The 21,848-nt window shown below is 33.4% G+C and overlaps 1 protein-coding gene and 1 long non-coding RNA gene across 2 annotated transcripts in view; one reads left to right on the forward strand and one right to left on the reverse strand.

Moving 5' to 3' along the window:
* Window positions 1–21,838, reverse strand: part of LOC143305467 (uncharacterized) — an 83,197-nt gene extending 61,359 nt beyond the window's left edge. The window contains exons 1-4 of the long non-coding RNA XR_013062419.1: window positions 21,239–21,838; window positions 20,767–20,892; window positions 19,947–20,020; window positions 19,798–19,857 (exon numbers count right to left, since the gene is read on the reverse strand). This is a non-coding gene — a long non-coding RNA (uncharacterized LOC143305467). The remainder of the gene's footprint in view (window positions 1–19,797; window positions 19,858–19,946; window positions 20,021–20,766; window positions 20,893–21,238) is intronic.
* On the forward strand, window positions 162–19,804 carry LOC117604413 (transmembrane protein 114). The gene is made up of 6 exons (XM_034324436.2): window positions 162–338; window positions 13,633–14,391; window positions 14,608–14,854; window positions 16,616–16,693; window positions 16,923–17,060; window positions 17,236–19,804. Exons 2-6 carry the CDS (start codon window positions 14,359–14,361, stop codon window positions 17,484–17,486), a joined length of 747 nt encoding a protein of 248 aa, XP_034180327.1. The 5' UTR covers window positions 162–338; window positions 13,633–14,358; the 3' UTR covers window positions 17,487–19,804.
* Window positions 21,839–21,848: the final 10 nt, after the last annotated feature.

Raw genomic sequence — 21,848 nt, forward strand, 5'->3', positions numbered from 1 at the left:
AAAAAATAAGGGATAGATATCGTTCCCTTTGCCTCCTTTGGCTTTTCTCCGTCGCATATTTTCCCTGCTGGCCCTTCGTTTCCTCGTTCCATTTCTTGCTGCTACCCCCACTGGGTGTTCTGCTCCCGCTGCGAAGCCACACAGCAAGTAGTAGGTGTACGATCAGTGTCGGGCCGACCGGCATCGTGTGTAGGTGGTGGAGCCACGTTTGTCCTGACAGTTTATTTCCAAGTCGATCGAGTTCGACGAGACCAGACCGGATAATTCAAACAGCCGTAAAACGGGATTCTGGTTGTTTCGAGGTTGGACGACAGCCGAGAAATAGCAGAAGAACTTAGGTGAGCGAACAGAAATCTCAAGAGGGAGAGACAACATCAGAGACACGTGTTGACGACTCCCCTGTTGAATCGCTACCCACGTTTCTCTTTCTGCTTATTGTTTCACCCGTCGTTAAATATTCTTCGCAAACCCAGTAATCTACATTTTCTTCTTCTTCTTTTTCTTTCAAACGTCGTCGCAGCTGCTGCTTTGACTTTATTTTTGATGCTGGCCACCTCGTGACTCGAGCCACCGTGAAATTCGTCCATCTTCCACGTGCGATCGTTCACACGATTCGAGAATTTTTGTTTTAAATACTTGGCCGAACACGATTTATGGAACGAATTCGTCAAACAAACATCGTGGACCTCGTAACACGACCGGCTTTTTTCAACGATTCATGTTGTTGCAATACTGCGTGTGTTTCTCTTCTTCGCACTTCTATTTTTATGCCGATGTAAAAATAAATTTGAAAACATGAGATTGAGGTAATTCGAAAATTTTTCATTATGCAAAAACCTCTATCTCTCTCTCTGATGCATCAATGTATTTACTTTATTATAATTTCTCTTGGAGATACGAGGATGGGAGGTGTGTTTTGACGAACCAACTAAAGGAGAATTAACTATTAAGTAATTAATAGCTGGCGTTATCGTGCTATAATTAAAACGTCAACTTTTCAGAAGTGCGCTTTTGATCCCAGGGAAAATTATTTTTGCAGAAATCATTGCTTGTGGTGGATGTATTTGTTCCATTTATCACTTTGATATGGAATGAAGTATTTAAATTTCACTAATTTTAATACCATTATTACCATAATGGAATTTCAAGGAAAACTGTTTATTATTTCTTATATGTAAAGAATACTTAAATAAACATTATGAGGATCAATTTTAACCCTTAGCATCTTCAATGTGTTATATTACTAAAGCATGATAATTAAGTTGAAAATAAGCTGAATTATGTTAAATTATAACAAAATCCAATTATTGAAATTACTCATCAAGGTGTTATATGATCTAATTTAATCTTTTATAATACACCAATTATTCATGAGTAAGGGACTCGTCTGGGTGATTTCTCTGACGGTTATTATATCCTCCAAATGGTTTAAAGCTTCCTGCTGGCTTAAGTTCGCTCGAATTTTATCTGTAATAATTAGCACCTCCGTCACACGGCAAACAACAGTTTCGCATGTCACGACTCCCTTTCGCAACTTGTAAATTAACCACGGGTTTGGTCTGGAAATTTCACCCTAACGCAACTGCGGGTTCGATACTCGGCTACCCTCGTTTTCTACCCTCCGTTGTGACTTTCCTCGATGCATTTCGTAAATCCTCCTTTTATTCCACGTAGTAAGTTGTGGGAGAAAGAAAACTTTTCTTCCATCGAACACCCCGGAATACATTACAATACATACAACCTCATTATCGTTACCAAAAAAAAAAAGAAAAATTAGAACAAACTTTCTTCGGGAGCTTTGAAATCGAGCATTTTTAAATTTTAAATAGAAACTTTCGTAAAAAAAAATTTATTTATTCTTGAAAAACTCTAACAAAGTACGTTCATTTTTTGGCCAAAATCCTCTAAAAAGATATCCTCTTTTCGAAACCAAATGAACCTATGTTCTGTCTGTTTCGTAGCTATTTTTACACGCACGTGTTCCGAAAGTTTAACCAGTATCTCCAAAGCAAACATGTTAAAGAAGATTTTTCCAAAGAATTCTTCGAAAAGGATAAGGTGTACAATATATAAATTATCCGTGCAGTAGTCGAGATCGATAATAATCGTTGGTGAAACGGCATTGACACGCTTTTGTCCGTTTCACTGTTCACTCAGCCAGGACTAGCATGCATTTCCAGAACATAGAGAGAAATCCTATTGCTGGCGTTCGAGTATCGTCATCGATGACATTTTCAAAGGATTCGTGCCATTCTACTCGTTCCTAATATATATGTATAGGAAACGCTAATTAAATTTGATTTAGGGTAACGGAAGCTCTCTATGGTGTCCTTCGCAATGATTCAGTGACTCTTGTTCACTTACCGAGGAAATACTGAATTTGATGGAAATCGTTACGACATGGTTAATTCGTTGCACGTTGCCTTTGCATTCGATTTCGCTCGACGGTAAACACAGGAAAAAGGAAAACCTTGTTCGAATGAAATGTTTAAGTGGTTGAATATTAAGGTGTGTTACTTCAGTCATGATTGTTTCAACTCGGTCGAGTTTTTTTAAATCAACACACATATTTTCTTAACGCTTCTTAATCCGATAATTTGTTCTGTAAATTATTACTGCTACATTATTTGAAGTTTCTTTTTTAACACGACATTGTTTGTTTATACGACCGACGTATATTCCAGTTGAATTTCTTTTATTTCACGTTTTACGAGCGTACGTTCAAATAAATGCTGACACCGTGAATCCGTTATTATACCTTCTATTTTATTTTGCCTTAAGTATTCTGCTGGAAAGCATAGGTGAACCCATTGTACACGTCCATTCGAAGAACTCGTAAACGTTTTATTATCCGTCCATTAAACCACCTCTGATGTTTCTTCTGTAATAACCAGACTGCGAAGGTTCGTCCAAATTCACATTTTTATTGCGAACGAATTAACAAATGAGATATGGACGGAAGTTGTTACACTACCGAGTCAAATTCTGCAATATGCATCGCAATGCACCAAAGTGCATCTGTTCTAAATTCACAAGTAATCAGCAAAACTTTCTTCTTGTATTTTTTTTAATTAAAATTTTAGTAAATTTCGAAAATTATAAACATTTTTTATCTAAAAATATAATTTAAAGTCCAGAAAAAAAAGAAAAAATTTTTCTCGTTCAAAGGATTAAATAGAAAATCCTCCATTAATCTTGTTAAAGAGAACAGCCTTAAAATATTGAATGCAATTTCTTGCCGCTTATCAAATGACACATCACATTCATCATGAGCAGTTTATCTAATATCTTCATACACGGAAGGCAACGAGAAAATTGGCATCGGTTCAACGAGATCAATTATTACTTCTTTACTAGTGATAATTGTTGACAAGGCATAACGCTTTATTTGGTTGTACAGAAACAATCTGTTCGAGTTTATTTTAGCGGGCAATTGTTATTAGATATCGTGGAACAATTTTCATAGTTTTATGAATCACTTGTTTAAGAATATTTTTGTCATCGCTTCGTATCGAATTTTGGCACAGACCCGTATCCCTTTGAACTAGACGAGTTTATATGAGAATTTCACACATTTTATTCGTTTGATCTTTATATTCATGTCGTAAATTATTCCTTTACGATTGTATTAAATTATTCTACGATAGTCTACGATTCTTCGAAACGATTATTAATTATTCAAGTTAATTATTGAAGGAAGTTTTTGATAATCGAGGGTAATATCGATGAAATCTGTTATTATTCCTTGAGCTATCGACAACGATATAACAGCAATTTTCGTTCTTGAATGTCGAACAGGCGTAAATTTTACGTGTAAACGATTACAACGTTTGTATACGCGAAGATTCCAGTTCCGATAGATTTATCTGCGTTTTCTTGTTTTCACGAGGCCTATATTTATTCCGTAATTATTCGATATTACATAAAATTTAATTTTCTTCTTTATATAATCATTTATATAATGATTTATGCTGAATATTTGGAATAATAAATATTTATTTTCCCCTCCTTCAGGGTTCCCTTTATTATCGATACATATTAAATAAAATTTGTCTATAAAATTAAAAAATATACTCTAATTTTATCAAATTTCATAAAATTAGATTCTAATTATTTGAAACATTCATTTCTGTCCACCTTGTATTATGGTCTATTATATAACGATACTGCGAAGGTGGATCAGAAGAAGATTCAAGTGACAGCGTAACAAAACAGCCTATCAAGACCCTACAAATAGTCTCTTTCTTCGATTAATTTCACATGGATGATCCCTGATATTTTAATTCAACAATATCGTATCTCTTCCTCTATCGAACTCACTCTTCACGAATCTCTCGTTCATTTATATTCATCGTATCATTCCCAATGCATAGCGTCACCTGTGTCGATATCTCTTCCTTTATTTTCAGGCAAAATGGGAGACAATGTTCTTTGAAACTTTCTCATTCGGCATGGTTCCGCGAACGACCACCGGGAATATTTCCAAGTGCTTTTAACCCTGACGGAAACGTTTCATACCCGATCGTTCGAATAAAAATGCTACGGTGTTTCCGGCGGGAAGATTAGGTATCGCGGTGCAAAAATTTTTGCGGTCATCTCGAAGCACCGGCACTCTGAATTTTCTCACGTACGTTCGTGCCAGCCAACGAAGTCAGGAAACGTCTGTGTTTATTCGAGGAGAGCTCCCCGGCTTTTGGCCATTGTATTTATACCGTCCAACCAAAGCAGACCGACTGCATACATCAGCTTTTAAACACAGTAGTTTGAAAAACAGGAGACCGTGAGAGGGGATCGAGAACGATCTGGTTAATGTTACCAAAGTTAACGAATTATTCGATGCAATTATCAGGCTGGACGAAACTCCACACTTTTTTTTTAATTCGATATCAAATTAATCTTTTGAATCAACAACACCTAATTAGAATAGTAGAGCAACTATAAGGGTTCAGAAGAGTCAATTAACCCCTTAATTAAAAAATTAAAAATTTCTTTTCTAATTAATATAAAAATAGCTCTAAAAATTAAAAAAAATAATTTTGGAAATAAAAATGAAGAAAATTAGAGTTAATATTATCATGATGTTAATAAAGTATAAACAAATTTTTTTTAACCCCTATCGAACAGTTATGGTTGCGCCATTGAATCAGGAACTTAGGAAACAAGAGAAATTAACAGTTCATCAAAAGTTTGTGAAAGTTCAACATTGTTCGGGCATGTTGAAAAGAACAAGAAGTTACATGAAGTAGTTAAGCACTTAAAACGTGGCTCATGCCACACAATTGTCGTAGGTCGTCGAGAAATTATTTAAAAATACCGACGGCCAGAGGAAACTATTTCTGGCGTAGACTGACTAGCCGATCGTTTCGTTTTCGAGACTCATCGTTTCAGGCTGGGCTGGGTTTACGCACGAGATCTGCACTGACACGTGTCGACGTTCTACTCGGTGTCAATCGCCTATTAACGTTATCCTGTCTTTTCAATGTACATGGAAGTTACGTAGATCGATTTGTCAGAGATGCGACGGATACCTGTCATTTACCGAGCTTGATCGATTCGTTTCAGCAGAATTTTACTTCCCATCGAAATGAAATTCTCCGAGACATCCTCCTCAAAACGTAATCTGGATAAACGGCTGCTTGCTACGAGATTTGTTTTTGATTGATCCGATTATTGCTTTATTTCTGAAAATTCTTGTTCTTTTTTATCTAATTAGTTGAGTTAAATTTAGAAACTTCTTTAATTTCCTGAGAAATAGATTTAATTATACATTTTCTAGGAGAAAATAGACAAATGAAATTAGTTCTTGAATTCAACGTAAAAGAGATAAGAATTTTTAGAAATGAAGTAACCTTCTAATTAGATTTCTAATTAATACTAATTACTGTATCTTGTAAATTACAATGCAACCCTCATCAAAATTTAAAATCTAATTTAATTTAATTTAATTACATACTGATGACCCCTAAGTGTCTATAGAATAATAAAATAGATAAATATTGAGAGATTGTTCAACTTCTTTAGGAAACAGTATCCTAGCTGAATCTATTTCAAATGAACGTACTATTTTCGTGCTTAATAATGTGACGAAAGAATTTCAGTAGATAATTCATGTCGCTCAAAGGGAACTGCTCAAATTCCACGTCTAGTATATTGAACTTCCTAAAAAAAATATGTGATGATTCAACAATCGAACATGATAATTATGAGTCCAGAGTTTATAGTTATGACGTAGAAAGTTTGAACATTCGGCATGACGCCTTCACTGAAAGATTATTATTCTTGCTACTAATTTTACTTCTCATCAACAATCGTCTCTACCAAATCGTACATTATTCTTGTATTTATCTTTCCTCAAAGCGTATAAACCTTCTTATAATGTGAGAAATGATTATTCGTTAAATGAGTTGTACTTAAACAAAACAGAATATAGCCACATGTTTTAAAAGTTTTCAAAAATCTTTCCATCCAAGAGTAACCTTTATTATGAATTTTCCTTTCAATAAAAAACCTATTAAATTATTTTGCATCCTAAGCTCTATTTGGGTATAAGGATTTAACTACAAATTCCATAATTTTCAATTAAAAAAATTTTTTAAATAATACACAATTCTAACGAATTTCAATTGTAATTTAATTAACTAAATCAGAATTAAGCAAAAAGCTGAATTTCAGTGTATTAATAATTTCTGTTAATACCAAAATAGTTTCGCCATTTATTTATAACGCCATGATGTAATTCAAATGAAACTTTATAATATCCTTAGAATCATTTGTTTCTATTACTGGCTTGAAGTTCCATTAGCTGCACGATCCATTTAAAACTATTTCAAAGCATTCGTGACTGGCCTCACTGTCTGACCAATGTTGTCTTTTCTACTACAATGAATTCAGTATTCGAATCGATAATAAGTCCGACTTACAGATAGATCGCTGATAGTAGCAGTGCATTTATTTCTACGACAATCACGTTCTGTCTCGATTGATCATTATTGTCTTCGGCGCAAATTCACCCCGGAACAAACAATCCTTCATAATTTAAGCTAATTCCATTCCTTTGACCGTCGTGTCGTAAGCGTGGTTCCGCTTGTCTTAGACGATCCACGGCAAGAATAGCGTCGACAAGAATTTAGGAAGCCTGTAACTTCGTGCCTCGTGGTTTTACTCCACGATAACACCCATAAATTCTTCTGCCTTCCGAGACGATCAATCATCGAAGAAGAGAGAGACGAGAACGTTACGATGACGATAAATCGATGAACGTTTCGCTTCGAGAATCTTTATTTCGGTGTCGTTCACCTTTTTCTTTTTCTTGGTCAATATTTGAATCTTGATACTGTTTCTAAAATGGTTTCACGTGTTCTTCATTTCCATATGAAATATTCTGCGTTGGCATTTTTTAATTTTTCCATTTTAAAACTGCAAATTTTTTGGCTTATATAATTCTGTCTCGAAAGGGTTTTAATTAAAAGATTATCCACGTTGGTAACCAACGTTTCATACGTTCGCGTGGAAACAGGTAGACCATTATTTCCCTCCATTACAAAGGTGGATAAAACTGGCAGAATGAGAAAAAAGTCAGCAACACTCGAAAATAGCAATGGTGGGTGTATAGTCTGACAGAGACTCGGCTTGGCTTTGTCAGCATTTATAACTCCATGCAGCTGCAGCTGCGGTTAAATAAACCGGCGTGCACAAGCGTCGTGCTTTCAGCTTGTAAACGAATAAAACAATAGCAACTGCATTGACGTCAGTGTGCAATGAAAAACGATAAGCATCGATAACGTCGAAAGTTTGACTTTTATGTATCGTTAACACTTTCAGATGAAATGGTTCGTGCACGTGCATATTCTGATCCTAATCTTGTCTGTCGGCAAACGGATGCTTTCTGAATCCTCTATTCTTTCTCTTTATAAAAAACAATTTTTATTAATACCTAATAAAAATTGAATTTGAAGAGAATTAACAAATTGCTCTTGAACTCCAGTTTTCACTGTGATAGTCAATCTGTTAATATCTGATATACTAAATCTTAAGAGTATGTTGCCACTTAATATTACGATGGCAATGAAAAATAAAAGGACAATCGTTAAAGCTGACCCACGTCTTATGATTTAGTAGCCTATAAATCACGATACTAAAGGTTACTTGTCCCGAATTTAGAAAAGTATTCAAAGAAGGAGGATCCAGTGTGATTTTGCAATATTTTCATAACATCAAAAAACCTTAAATATTGTTTACAATTAGAAACACCAATCGAATATTTAAATACCCATTTCTATATTTCCTTTAACAATTTTTTATGATTTTTGCGAAAGCTTTGCAAATTTCAATGCATTTTATCGTTGAATTATGCTTTTGAAGTGAAATCTTATGCAAATGGTATTAAATATTAAAGCTTTGTGAGTGCTTGGGCATTTCTCTATGCACACAAGAGTTGAAAAAGAAAAGACAGGATCTGAAGAGACCTTATCATCAGTTAAGCGAATATTAATCTTCAAATAATGCAACGGTACGTTGCAAAGTGTATATTAGTAGGCCGTTGGTAAACTAGGGCAAACTGCATAATGAAATCAAGGATAGGCGAGATACTGGTTTACTCTGCTTCATTATAGCGTTCGATAAACGAATGGTAAATTATTACGATACGTGATCCATTAATTATAATCCCATATGATCCCCCAAGGTAATAAATCTACTATTCTCCTGTAAATGATGTTTCTTCTTAAAATCAAAATTGTACCATAGCATTTATAATGAATGCACGCTCTTTACGGTTAAATTCGAAGAAGTTATATTCGTGATCTCTCTCTCTGCAAGCTTAACGGAGTGTGAAATAGGTATTTCACGGCATTTCGATGTTGTCGGAAAATTATGTAATCGAACTATTTACAGATACTCCAACGTTGATAAATTTTGACGAATATTGCCAACTTTGAGCATACGAATATCCTTTGCTATTTCATGTCGATGATAACGTTGAAACAAAATTTATCCTGAACGAAACTAAACTCGACAGTTTATGTGTTAAAAGCACAATGGAAAAATAATTTAAAAAAATCTATCTTACTATTTTGCAATTTTGTATTTGAAAAGAGGACCAGTTGCCAAATTGTTGCAACAGACGAGCAATTCTATACCTGAATATTTGTGAAAATTTTGGAAACAGTTGTGTTTATTCAGGCACAAAACAATTCAACGCTTTCGACATTTTGTATGAACAAAGATACTGTAAATTTAGAGAATTTTCAAGAAATTTGGGACGGCAAATTGGAGCGTGAAGTATATTCATTAAAATGAAGTTATATTCGACAGCGAAATCGTTAGCAACGTTCATGAAGTGAAATTCATTTCCAGGTAAAAACCATGAAAAAATGTGTTATGGAAAAAAGAGAGGTAGTTTCACAAACTAGGCCAAATGCCTATGATTCCATAGCTTGATGGAACCTTTTATGCCTCTGTCTTCTCTATATTATCGTCTATACGCTTCCCCGCAATTGCTTTATTAATAAGATTATTTACTACCCTTACTGAACGTCATGCTTCTGTAAAAGCATGAAGGTTTAACTGGAATGGAAGTGTTATAAATACCCAATGAAATTATACTATTGATCAATATCACGATTTAACTTTAATGCACCGTCCAGATTTTTAATTTACGTACGTCATAAATATACAGAGGTCAATAATATTTTATTCGGTGAATAAATTCTTGGAATAGATTTAATAATGTTAGATCATAATATTCGAAAAATATTGAGGAAAACTCGATGATGTTATGCCTGAATGACAAATATGTATCTACGTTGAAATAAATTGAACGTTTATTTAATTCACGAATTCAAGGAATTCTCCATATGAAAAGCTATTCAAATACATGCTCGACACTGATTAAATTTTTCGCTTTTCACGCAGCAGAGATGCGAGCACTCGGTTATTTTTACGTGAAGTCAATCTCAATTTGATTGAAATTTATTTTTTGTTAAATTGATTTTTAATGAAACGTGGCATGAAGTGAGCAACTTTAATTAAAATGTGAATTGACGATAAAAATACTCAGAAATCATTAAATTAAATTATCTTTATAATTGTGTGTTTTTAAAAAATAATCATTGAACAGGATATGATATTTGTGAAACGATGATCGTAAGACGGATGATCCTCAATTTGTAACATAGAGCCCCATAAAAATAGTTAATCGTACTGGAACGTCAACGAAATGATTCATTTCGAAAATGGAGCAACATCGGCTTAGTCTAACACTCTGAATGACGCGTTTGTGTATAATAATTCATGCATACAGGTTGATCATGAAGATCGTTTTTCACGTTAGCGTGTCTCGTAAATACGGACTTGCACGTGTTTCTACGATAAACACATCCTTCGACAAATCGAAGGCGTTAAAATGCTTTCGACGATGGGTAACTGTATTTTTTTATTTCAATGATATTTCCACCAGTTTCATTTTCAGTGTTATTCGTATCAAAATTGAAATTTAAGTCGTTTCAGAATAATTTATGAAACCCCAAAAAGCTGTAAATAAATTTTTAAGCACACTTTTTATTAAAGTTATACAAAATTTTGTGAATTTCTTTTGTAAATTTTGAAATTTTTTTTAGTAAAAGATTATTTAATGATACAAAATTTTAAATAAAACAATTGAATATATCTTTTCGAATTTAATTTCCAATTCCACGTTATCTCTAAGCAGATTACACTTTGCAATGATTTGCGTTTGAGTATATTTCAATGCCGTACATCAAAGTGTTCACAAAAGCTCGTAGAAGGCTGGGAGATGAGCAAATGGTCGATTTCTATGAATGTACTACATGTATTTCTTTTAGCCGAATTCAGGACACGAAAAGCTATTCAAGCACATGCTCGACGTTGATTAAAATTTCTGCTTTTTAAAGTAGCAGGCATGTAAAGATCCTATTACGTCAAGTCAATCTGAATTTGATTAAAAATTTATTTTCTCTGGAATTGTTTTGTTAAAGCGTAACACGAAATCTTAATTACAATTTCAAGTAGCGATAAAATAACTGTGTTTTGATTAAATAAACATGTGAAGTTATTTTACCGATGAATTATTGATTCTTTGTACCCATTTACATAAAATTATCATCATTAAATATATGCTATAGATTTTAAAACAACCTTCTAGCTGAAGCATAAAACCATGGCCATTTTAAAATACCTTCATAATTGATTTTCAGAGCTTGAAATTAAGTATTAATAGATTGCGATTTTTATTACTTTCCAATAATTAATAAGCAAATATGAGGTGAAATTTTTTTTGTTAATAGATATTTTTTTGTTAAAAGATATAGCGTACGTTTTATCAGCTCTTCAAATTGAATAATTGAAACAAGAAATATTAAATATTTCATTCATTCGCGAAGTTCTAATAAAAATTCGATGGTCGATAATTGAAATATTATAAGCTGTAATGAGCTGTAATGAACTGTAATGAGCTATAATGAGTATAATCAATTTGATAATTAGATACGTTAATGATTTTAATAGAAAGATAAATTGAACTTTATGCCATCGTTGTACTTCCATTGTAACACTTTATTATTTAAACGTTCCACTGCATCATTTTCTATTAAAATTTAAATTTTGTCTGATAACATTTTGCATATTGAAATACATATTATCATAATTAATAACTGAAACATTATGTAATGTATTTGAAGCTACGATTGCACAATAAAATTCATTAAAAGAAAATCTGATAAAACTGATACAACGATTTATTCATTGTGTACTGTGCTAACATTGTCAGGAACGAACTGGTCGGGACACTTTAATTAGAAAAATATTTGATTGGAATGCGCTTGTCATTCGACGTTGCGAAACAATGCAGAATTTACAATCTACTATTTACAATGAGATGACTGTCAGTCGATGTTGTCTTGCCAAATTCAACTATGTTTTAGAGTCTATTTTCTCTGTACCAGCTCCTTCTCGCAAACATAGAACGATTAAGCAGAGAAATATAAAAAGATACACATAAATTGTCAACTTTAAAATCCCTCGGAATTTTAGCCGTCGTCTCTATTTTTATTTTATTTTCTACCAAATTACACAGTAACTATGTACCTCGAAAATTTCAACTTCACAAATATATTTTAATTAATTTCTGTCCTTTTAATTAAAAACTTCTGAATGTAGATTTTTTGTATAGTATTTTTCAACTAAAATTAACCTCTTACATATTTTTGCAAGCATCTCAGCCTCTCATTTAAATTTTCATGTCAAACCGTACGTTAACAAGGAACACCATTAGCCATTATACGAGCTATGAAGCCTGTCAGAGTTTCAGAATTCTCTTTTCTATTTATTCTCTCTTCCCTGAAAGATAAGAGAATAACTCTTCGGCTAAATAACGACGAGCGAAGATCGTAAAATGTTGGAGAAAAATGAAGACCAGAACCTTCTAGACATTCGTTGTTATTCCATTATCATAATTTTACAGTCGAAAATGTTGTGCTGGTTACAATTTTATTTTCGAACATCTGCGATATTAATTCTGAGATATTGGGTTAAAATTAGTTGCTCGATTGGATTATTTATTGAGTATGAACCTTTTAAGAATCATGTGTTTTTCACATTATTTTTAGATGTTATCAATAACAATTTCACAATAAGTCTATCATAATTTCATGACATAAAAGTATTGCTAAATGGCACTTATGGTACATCAATTTAAAACTTGGAATCATCATCGTCTTCTGAAATATAGCCATTTAATATTATTTCAAAATATCATTTTTCAATATATCACCAACATTATCTTTTTATAACAATATCGATATCAAAGCTGAATAATAACCAACCACCTGCACATTTAAAAGGAATACTTAATTATATCAAAGATTTTAAAATAGAAACTCGATTGACAAAAGCGACTCGAAGTTTCAAACATTTCGATTATTCGATTAAATTGTCATTTAAACAACTCGTCAGAAATTATTATTACCAAGTCATGGTCGAGTGCGACACGATGAAAGGACTTAACGCATAGCATGATGCACTATTCCACTTAACTTCCTCAAACAGACGTTGATGCGTCTTAGCTTTGTTGTGAAAGCAAGAGGAATGAAATTATGACATGTTTCGACAAAAGTATTCTGTCTTGCCAAATTATTTCAGGCTCCTACTGGCGATTATTTCTCTCTGTTTCTGCTTGTTCGCTTTGAAATAAGTAAGAAATACTTGACGTTACCAGCTTGTTCTCGATTCCTCTGTACTTTCTCAATTTTCTCGTAAATCGTTCAACATGATTAAAACTTCACTTAGTTCACTCGTTACGTTACGCTTTGTCGGTCATGAAAATAACATACTTTGCAAAAACCATGAAATTGGATTTATTGCAATTACTCAACACATGGTCCTTTCATTTTTTTTAAAAGAAAATTTCATTTCTTTCTGTTTTCTTAATGGAAATTAAATTTTTCTTAAATAACTCACATTAATTCAAACCAAATTTTCATGCCAGAGCTTGTTCATTCATCACAATACAATGTTCCAGAATTAACTTGTTAACCTGATATAAATTTTACACGCGTCTTTATTTATTACCCAAAGTTGTACCTCTGATACTGATCAAACATTTAATGCTATTTCCAGATGTTCCAGCAATCACAGTGCGATACAATGAAATAAACGAGGGGAAAAGAAAGTTTCTGAATTAGAAAGCAATTACACTTGAGATACAGTAAGAAGTTATCACATAAAAGGAAATGGAAGCCACTGAATGGAATATCGCTGAAAGCAGTGGCGAAAATCACCAAAATGAGTGCCTAAAGAAAATAATGAAGATATATGAGAATTGAAGAGAAGAACAGAATAAAAAAATAAGTCAAAAGTATTATAGAAACAATTAACAAGCACAAGAAGGTGGAACAATTTAATATGCCCTAAATTAATTTAGTAAAAAGAAAAGCAATCATAATCAAATCAAGTTATAGTATTAAAAAGAAATTCATTTAATTTATAAGCAATTCGTTAAACCAATCTTTAATATAGAAATATATAAAATGTGCTTCGAATCATATTAACCTTGCTTCGTAATAAAAGATACAGCAAAACAAAGGAAGTTTAATTAATACAGTTCAATTAATATTCAATCCTATGTTAAGAACAGAGGATTGTTAGTTAAAATGATCGTACGAAACTTATAAAACTTCTGTACAAAGCTGTTCATATGATGTGACAATGTTGCCTTTGGAATATCGCGAATTCAGTGTGGTGATGTTTTAATTTCGTGAAACAATTAAGCCAGTTCACAAAGGAGAAGTGGTATCACCGGGTCGATCAAATTTATATTCCGGCTTACTCAAAGGATCAAACGAAATGGCAAGTCGAATGAAGGCTTTATACAACCAGGTATGAGACCAATTTGAAGTTAAATTAGCCATTTTATTTGCATCCCTTTTAACTCTATACGTCAGCTATAATTCTTTATTTCAAGGAATAACGAAGTAACTTTTTTTTAAAAAATATAGTCACAGAATCTACAATGGAAAAATTTTAAATTTTTTAGAGTGCTACATCTTCTCCATGATCTTTAGTGGAAAATATGGTTTTTTTTTATGTACATAGGTAATGTTTGAGAGACGGATACTTCTTGGCTGTACCATTCTTGTGGGACTATCGGTGTGCATATGGGCGGTTGCCATTGGAACCGATCATTGGTTCACGGTTGAAGCACCGGATGAAACAGGTCTACCCCTTGGGGATGCTGGCAAAGCTGGCAGAAGATTGATCTATAAACATATGGGTCTCTGGAGAGGCTGCATCCGGGGGGTAGCACCAGAATCCGTAAACTCCACCGTGATGGTTCCATACAGTAAGTGGATAAAATTTCGAAAAAATTACCTCCGTCATCGTCAGCTTAATATTGAATTAAAAACTGAAATGACCGAGTTTAATACCTTGAATAAATAACTAAATATTCTTTCTCTTCAACGTATCAATTTAAATAATTAAATTCAACGAAAAGTGTACCGTAATAGTTGGCTCGAATGCACCTCGACTCTACACCAATAATAATTAAACTGAATTAAGCTTGCGACAAGCGTAGTGTAACGCGTTCCCTGAAATGACCAGCGAGAAATCCTACGTCTTCGTTAAACGAACGACCCAGAAGAGCCTTATAAACTGTATAAATTTAAGGGTTACACAGGTGCTATGAAATGCCAAATTTCGAGGGATAAGTGGTGGCATTGTTTCAAGACTAACGGGAACGTTTGTCAGAGAAAATGCATTATCACAATTAACCCTGTCTAATGAATAATTTAGCATCGTTCGTATTTGAATATCTCGAAAATCTAAGTTGTTATCGAGAAGATAATTTTCTCACGTTGAAAATCAATTTAGAAAAAGAAGAATGTTTCCAAAGGATTGTGTAATGATTTTTAGAAGTTCGAATAATACACAGTTGTATTTGTAATATATTGTTTCAAGAATCCTCCCTCGAGTGCTGCGTTTTCATCATTTGCTTTGAGCCAAACCAATGCCCACCAACAAGCGTTGATTTATTGCATTGTTAGGTAAAGAAGGCGGGATATTCGTTAAATATGTCATGAAGAGTTTTACCACACCTCGATAAAGTACACGTGATTATAAACTCTTCGTGGTACTTAATTCATAATGTTTATTTCCATGTGGTGCTGTTAGCTTGGTCAGAGGTGAGGAATTCTTTTTCTGTCGATGCTTTTCAACGAAAATGTTACTATTTTTTCCTCGTGACTTTCTCCCAAAGCAGTAGGAGGACCAAAATAATATAAGGAACACGACATTGGGAGCCTACATTGTTGATTTCGCAGTTTGCAGTTAATCATCCCGTGTCAGGAATTCGCGTCTGTGCTTCCACACTCACTTGTCACGTGTCACGTCTAGTGTTCCACACGTGCACTTCATCATGCACACGTCAGAAACACTAAATTAAGCAACTGTAATATCTCGCTGGATTATCTTCAGATTAATCTGTTCCAATTATTATAACAAAGAGAATCAATTAATCTAACGTTTAATCTAATCAGCAGTTCTCAATATTTCTAGAAGATCGTGTATACGTTGCTGTCGTTCAAGCAGTCTTATCAACGTGATTTAATATCAACATCCCTAATTCACTGGAAAGCTATCATCGGTTATTTCAAAACATTTAATTCGAATATTCAAGTGTTTACCTGCTCTATCAAATGATAATTACAATTGAAAAATTAGTCATTTTTCTGTGGACGTGAAATGCAAGAGTAAGAATTTAATTATTCGTAATTTAACGCGGAGAAAATTGATATACCTAATAGATTATATCTAGCCTAACGGAAGGGTTAAATATCACGCGGTCTAAGTATCGATCATGCCGTTATTGTCCGTTGAACCACGTTTAAACGCTGCTCGTAAAAATAACTTATCATGACACCAATAACGCGTTCCAGGCAAATGAAGATAACTCGGGATGAGATAATAGTAAATTGTGGTTTATGAAAGAAATCAAGACAAATGGGGGAGGTGGTTATACCGAACCAAGAATTTAACTTGCATCAGTTTATGAATGGTATTCGCACTGATTGCAATCTCTTTCAACTTTACTTCATTTTTCCAGAGGAATGCAAGAACCTGGACATGTTCCCGACCGACATGCAGATCAAATTGGATCCCGGATTGAACAGAACCGTTGTCAGTGAGTAAAACCACAAGGTTCATAAAATATTTTTCAACTTCAGAAACTCTCGAGTTTGCTCTATTAAAGTTTCTATTACCAAGTTGAACGTATTTCTATGAATTTTCTATGAACACCTTTGAAACTTTTCTCTGTCATTGGTGAACTCAAAGAATACTCCCGCGCGATACTTTTAAATCGTAATTTAAAATCATTGGATTAACGTTCTAAAGAATCGTGTTATTTTCAGATTATTCCAGGACACAGGTGTCGTTCGCATTGATCAGCCTGTTCGTAATGATAATGGGCTTCTCTTTCTCTATCTATACGTTCCGTAATCCACGATACATGTTCAAACGACTGGCCGGTGGAATACACTTCATTAGCGGTAATTAATAATTATTACAACTGAAGTTTCTTGTGCTTATGGAAACGAAACCATGAAATACCTTCAGAGGCACTTGTAACTTCTAAATTATTGTTCTATTGCTACGTAATTACTCGTTACGATCAGTATGCGAGTTAGGGAAATATGAAACTTTCGTGATTAATTATCGTTACAGGTGCTTGCAACATGGTGGTGATACAAGTGCTTCTATCATCGATCGAATTCGAAAGTAAATACGTATTCGCAACATTTCCTAAGGGTGCGGTAATGAGGTACGACTTCTCTTTGATTCTCGCCTGGATCGTGTTCCTGTGCAATTTGCTGGCAGGACTCGCGTTCATGGTGTTCTCCAGGAAACGCAAGAGGGACAAAGCGCCCACGGAAGAGATCGCGATGGCCGATGAACCGACGATCATCGGTCGTTGAATTCGTTCCGGATTTCTTTCTCAGACTTTACTGAGAAACATGGTCGCGTGCGCGAATGGAAATTTATGATTCAGGGTATCGTGCATGGATCGACGGTAATAAAAGACGGATACGTAGGAATCGTACGGGAAAGAACGAGAATATTTCAAACGATTTCTGAACGATTAGAAACTTTCAGAACGTTGCAAATTTTGAAAGCGTTGGAAGATAAAATGTTTTGGTGCACTTGCTTCGTTTCGTCCCTCAAAATTAACAATTCGATTAATTTTGGGAACTCGTAATTTAATGTAAATAATTTTGGGAATATCGTAATTAACAAAGGTGAAAATTTGCACAATTATAAATATTCCATAAGGGAAACAATTCGATTTCTACTGAAACTTAATAGAACGATTGAAATTCTTAATTAACAACGATTTTTAAATTAAATCGTATGAATGAAAGTTGAAATATATTTAGTGAAAAAATTCTCTGCGGTCGTTAAAACTGTGAAACGCAAGTGCACTGTGTTCTCTGATCCTTCAACACCCCCACCCCCTCAAACACTTGAAGTAATCGATACTGTTATAAAGCAGTTTTGCGATGTACTTTGAAGATATGAATTGTCTCGTTACCTCGTATTGAACAATCAACAATTAGAATAGAAATACTCGGAGAAGAACACGATTCGAATGAAACCTACACGATAAATGCAATGCTATTTTTCTACTACGTTGAAATGATAAAATTTAAGACACTTTCTACGGTGGGACCATTGCATATAAATTGAAGAAATGTTTCCCCTTAAGAAAATTAAATAGCAATAGTCCTTGCGTATTCATAATTATTTTTCTACGTGAAACCGTATATTTTTCTACCCTATTCTATAATATATACGAATCGTAAAAAACAAGAACATATATATTAACCCTTTGAAGAATCTGAAATAAATCAGAATGAAAATGTGGTTCATCGTGGCAACAGGATAGTTTGAAAACTATAATAATTGTAAATAAATGTTCATATCTATATAATAGAAAATTTGGAATGTATTTAACGCCATCGTTGTCTCTGTTAAAGGTGGTGAAGTTTCACTCGTGCGATATTCGAAATTGAGAAACTATTTTGGCTATTAATTACGACAGTAATTTGCAATCTCTAAGAACAGACAATTCTGGGGGTGAGAGGTGGGTTACATATAGGATACAAAAGATCGTTCCTCAAGGATACATATTACCATTTTCAGGGAACAATATAGTTCTATAATAAATAGATATGATCCTCAGTATAATCAAACTTTTCGATTCTAGTCGTTATCTAGTCATTGTTCCTCGTGAATGAAACGTTAATCGAATCTTAAAAATATGACCTCGTGTCACTAAAGAATATTTAAAAAGAAAATACTTTGTCCGTTCATAGATAATGTCACGTCCAATCTTTTAATTAAACCTTTTAATTAAATCGAAAATGGTGCAAAGTGAAATGTATACCAAAAAATGTAAGTTAATGATATTTAAAAATAATCCTTGCACCATTTCCGCTTTTGAATACTCCAACAGTTCATCCAACGAGACGAAACAGTAAATGTGTACATATATTGACTCGTCTGATTGGACGGATTATAGTATTTAAATTTCATGACGACTCTAGTCTTCTGTTTATTCGAGTAAAATGTTTCTCGTCAGGTTTTTTTATTTATACTTTGAACTGCGACGCGTTAAACAATTTGTGATTGTTTGGAGTTTCCAGTTTTGTTACCCCCTTTGTTTCCTGAGATTATGTGAATCAACGTTCGCTGATCGTTAATCGAACACGCAATACTTATTAATCTTTAATATCTTTCAATGTCTTTAAGAAATAAAGCAGAAACAAATTAAATAAGTTATATCGTAGTTTAAGTACTCAACAAAGTATGTTAGATACTAATTCGTTTTCAAGAATGTTGTTGGAAACTACATGCCCTGTTTAGAACTATGGAGAAGTTTTTAAGGAAGTTATAATCATTGCATCGATTAGCAAACGTTGATCAAAGAATGATTTACACGAAAGTGTCTGGTTGAAAGTTCCTTCGCCTTTTGCTTGTTGAGTATAAGCAGCTGCCCACGCGTTCTAATAAAAGACATCTACTTTATACACATGTACGCGAACACGAGAATTAATTGTAATTGCTCTTTTCCACGATCGAAATAAAGCATATTCACGTTTATCGATGAAATTTCGTTTCGTCTGTTCCTTCCCTCCACGCACAGAGGGGGAAAAATGAATTTCATTTGAACAGTTTTATGAGTTGCTCGCTTGAAATAAAAATGAAACTTTTAATCCTTTGACTCACCGAGCTGATGAGCACCATGAGGATGATCCCCTCTGATGATCTTAGCATTGGTCGACCGATCTGTAATTAATAAAACAATAACATTACATTTGTGCCATTTTGAATTTACTATAATAATTCAGTGCAAATTACTTAATAATAAAACTTACGTTTGTTTTGACGAAAATTCATTTAACAGTTACATATTGTGCTCCTGTGTTTTATTTTTTATTCCAATGTAATTCTGTAACAAAAAAAGAACATATTTTTTCAAATACGTGCTTCAGTTCTACATCATTTGTATTCAACCAGTCAATATTTCAATTTTTTAATATTAATCAGATTTCAATGTTTATTACATTAATAAAAGGGGTGAATCATTGTATAATAACTGTTTTTGAATTGAAATAATGGGACAATCAGCAAATACGCAGGCTTGAACACTGGTTGAAGTAAATAGGATATTTGAATTTCCCGCTAAAAAGTTTTGAACATTATCGACGCCATATTGAAAAAAAATCATGATTACTTTTCTCAATTTAAAACATTAAATTACAGGAAAAACAGTAGAAAAAACATAAGAAATTAATGTTATTTAAGAAATTAGTAACATACACACGGAATAAATAAGGAAAAAATTATTTTAATTCGTATGTACATCGGCGGAATAACCAAAAACGTGGAAATCAATCATCACACTTTACAACAATAAATTATGAGGAAAAAATACTAAAAACACGAAAAAATGTAATAATGTTCAAAGATTATTGGCATTAAAGGGAAGGAATTAAGATAATGTTGTTCCAATCTCAATTGCAAGTCGCGGCAAGAGTAAAAAATTTCAACTCACGTCTTTTTTAAGACAACGCCGAATTAATGTCAAAAATGAGGAATTTGTAGTTGTCTTCGGCTATTCTTTCTATTTTTCGTATTTTTAACACTCGAAACACAATTTAATTTTATATTTGAAGACAATTGAATCTTACTTACTTACTTGTTGCAAAGGCGTGCGCACAGGACGAAAGGGAAGTTACGTACTGAATCAGACTTGCGTACTCTTCCTATAGTGACGACTCTGATTGGTCGAAATGGGACAGCCAATCAGCGCCATTGGTCCTTAAAATTGCGTAGTTCGTAATTTTAATACAAACGAAAACGTTCACATAACAAAAACCAAAGAAAAAATCGAATAATGTTTTTTTAGCAACACTTGTTTTAACGTTTCAGATATATAGGAAAATTGTCGATATACAGAAGAAACAATTAAGACAGTACTGCGTCAGTTTGAGTTTGAATTCAGAACAAGAGTAAAAATTTTCAACTCACACATTTCTGAAGAACATACCGAATTGCTATTAGAAATCAGAAATCTTGCTTTCTCTTCGACTTTTCTTTCTGTTCTTCGTGCTGCTTATACCCGAAATGCAATTTAATATAATATTTTAATATCATTTAATCTTACTTGTCACATACGTGGGCGCTGAGGACGAAGGTTACAAAAAAAATGGCGTCTATGAAAAACCTGTGCAATCAGCCAATGACGACGATTCTAATTGATTGAAAATGAACGACCAATCATGGTCATTGATAGTAATTTCAAATAATGGTAAACCTTAAAATAATAAACCCCCCAAAAAAAGAACGAATAATGTAGTTTTTTTAGCTTCCTTGCAGCATCCATGTTATTTTACACAACAAAGAGAAATATTAATTTATTAATAGCTTTCCATGCAGTAATTCTGCTTATATCTCGTCTATATTAATATGAAATTTTATGGATTTTACTTAAATAGAACTCTATGGGTTCTTCCTACATATGCTAATGTATAACCTGATGGAATCATACAGAGCAGCACCTGAGAGGTGCAAACAAAACCTCGAAAGTGGACACTCTGTTCCTCTCCGCTTTTATCATGACTTTTTTTTAGAAAATAAAATATTAGCCTGTTTAACAATCCCAATGAAAATCCCTAGACTCAATTGCGTGAAAACATGACCGATACTTATAAATGATAAGAGAATCGAATTTTTTATCATATAATTAACAAAAATTTTGTTTTTGATTCAGGTAG

The sequence above is a fragment of the Osmia lignaria genome, chromosome 7 (assembly GCF_051020975.1).
Source record: "Osmia lignaria lignaria isolate PbOS001 chromosome 7, iyOsmLign1, whole genome shotgun sequence".
Lineage (NCBI taxonomy): Eukaryota > Metazoa > Arthropoda > Insecta > Hymenoptera > Megachilidae > Osmia > Osmia lignaria.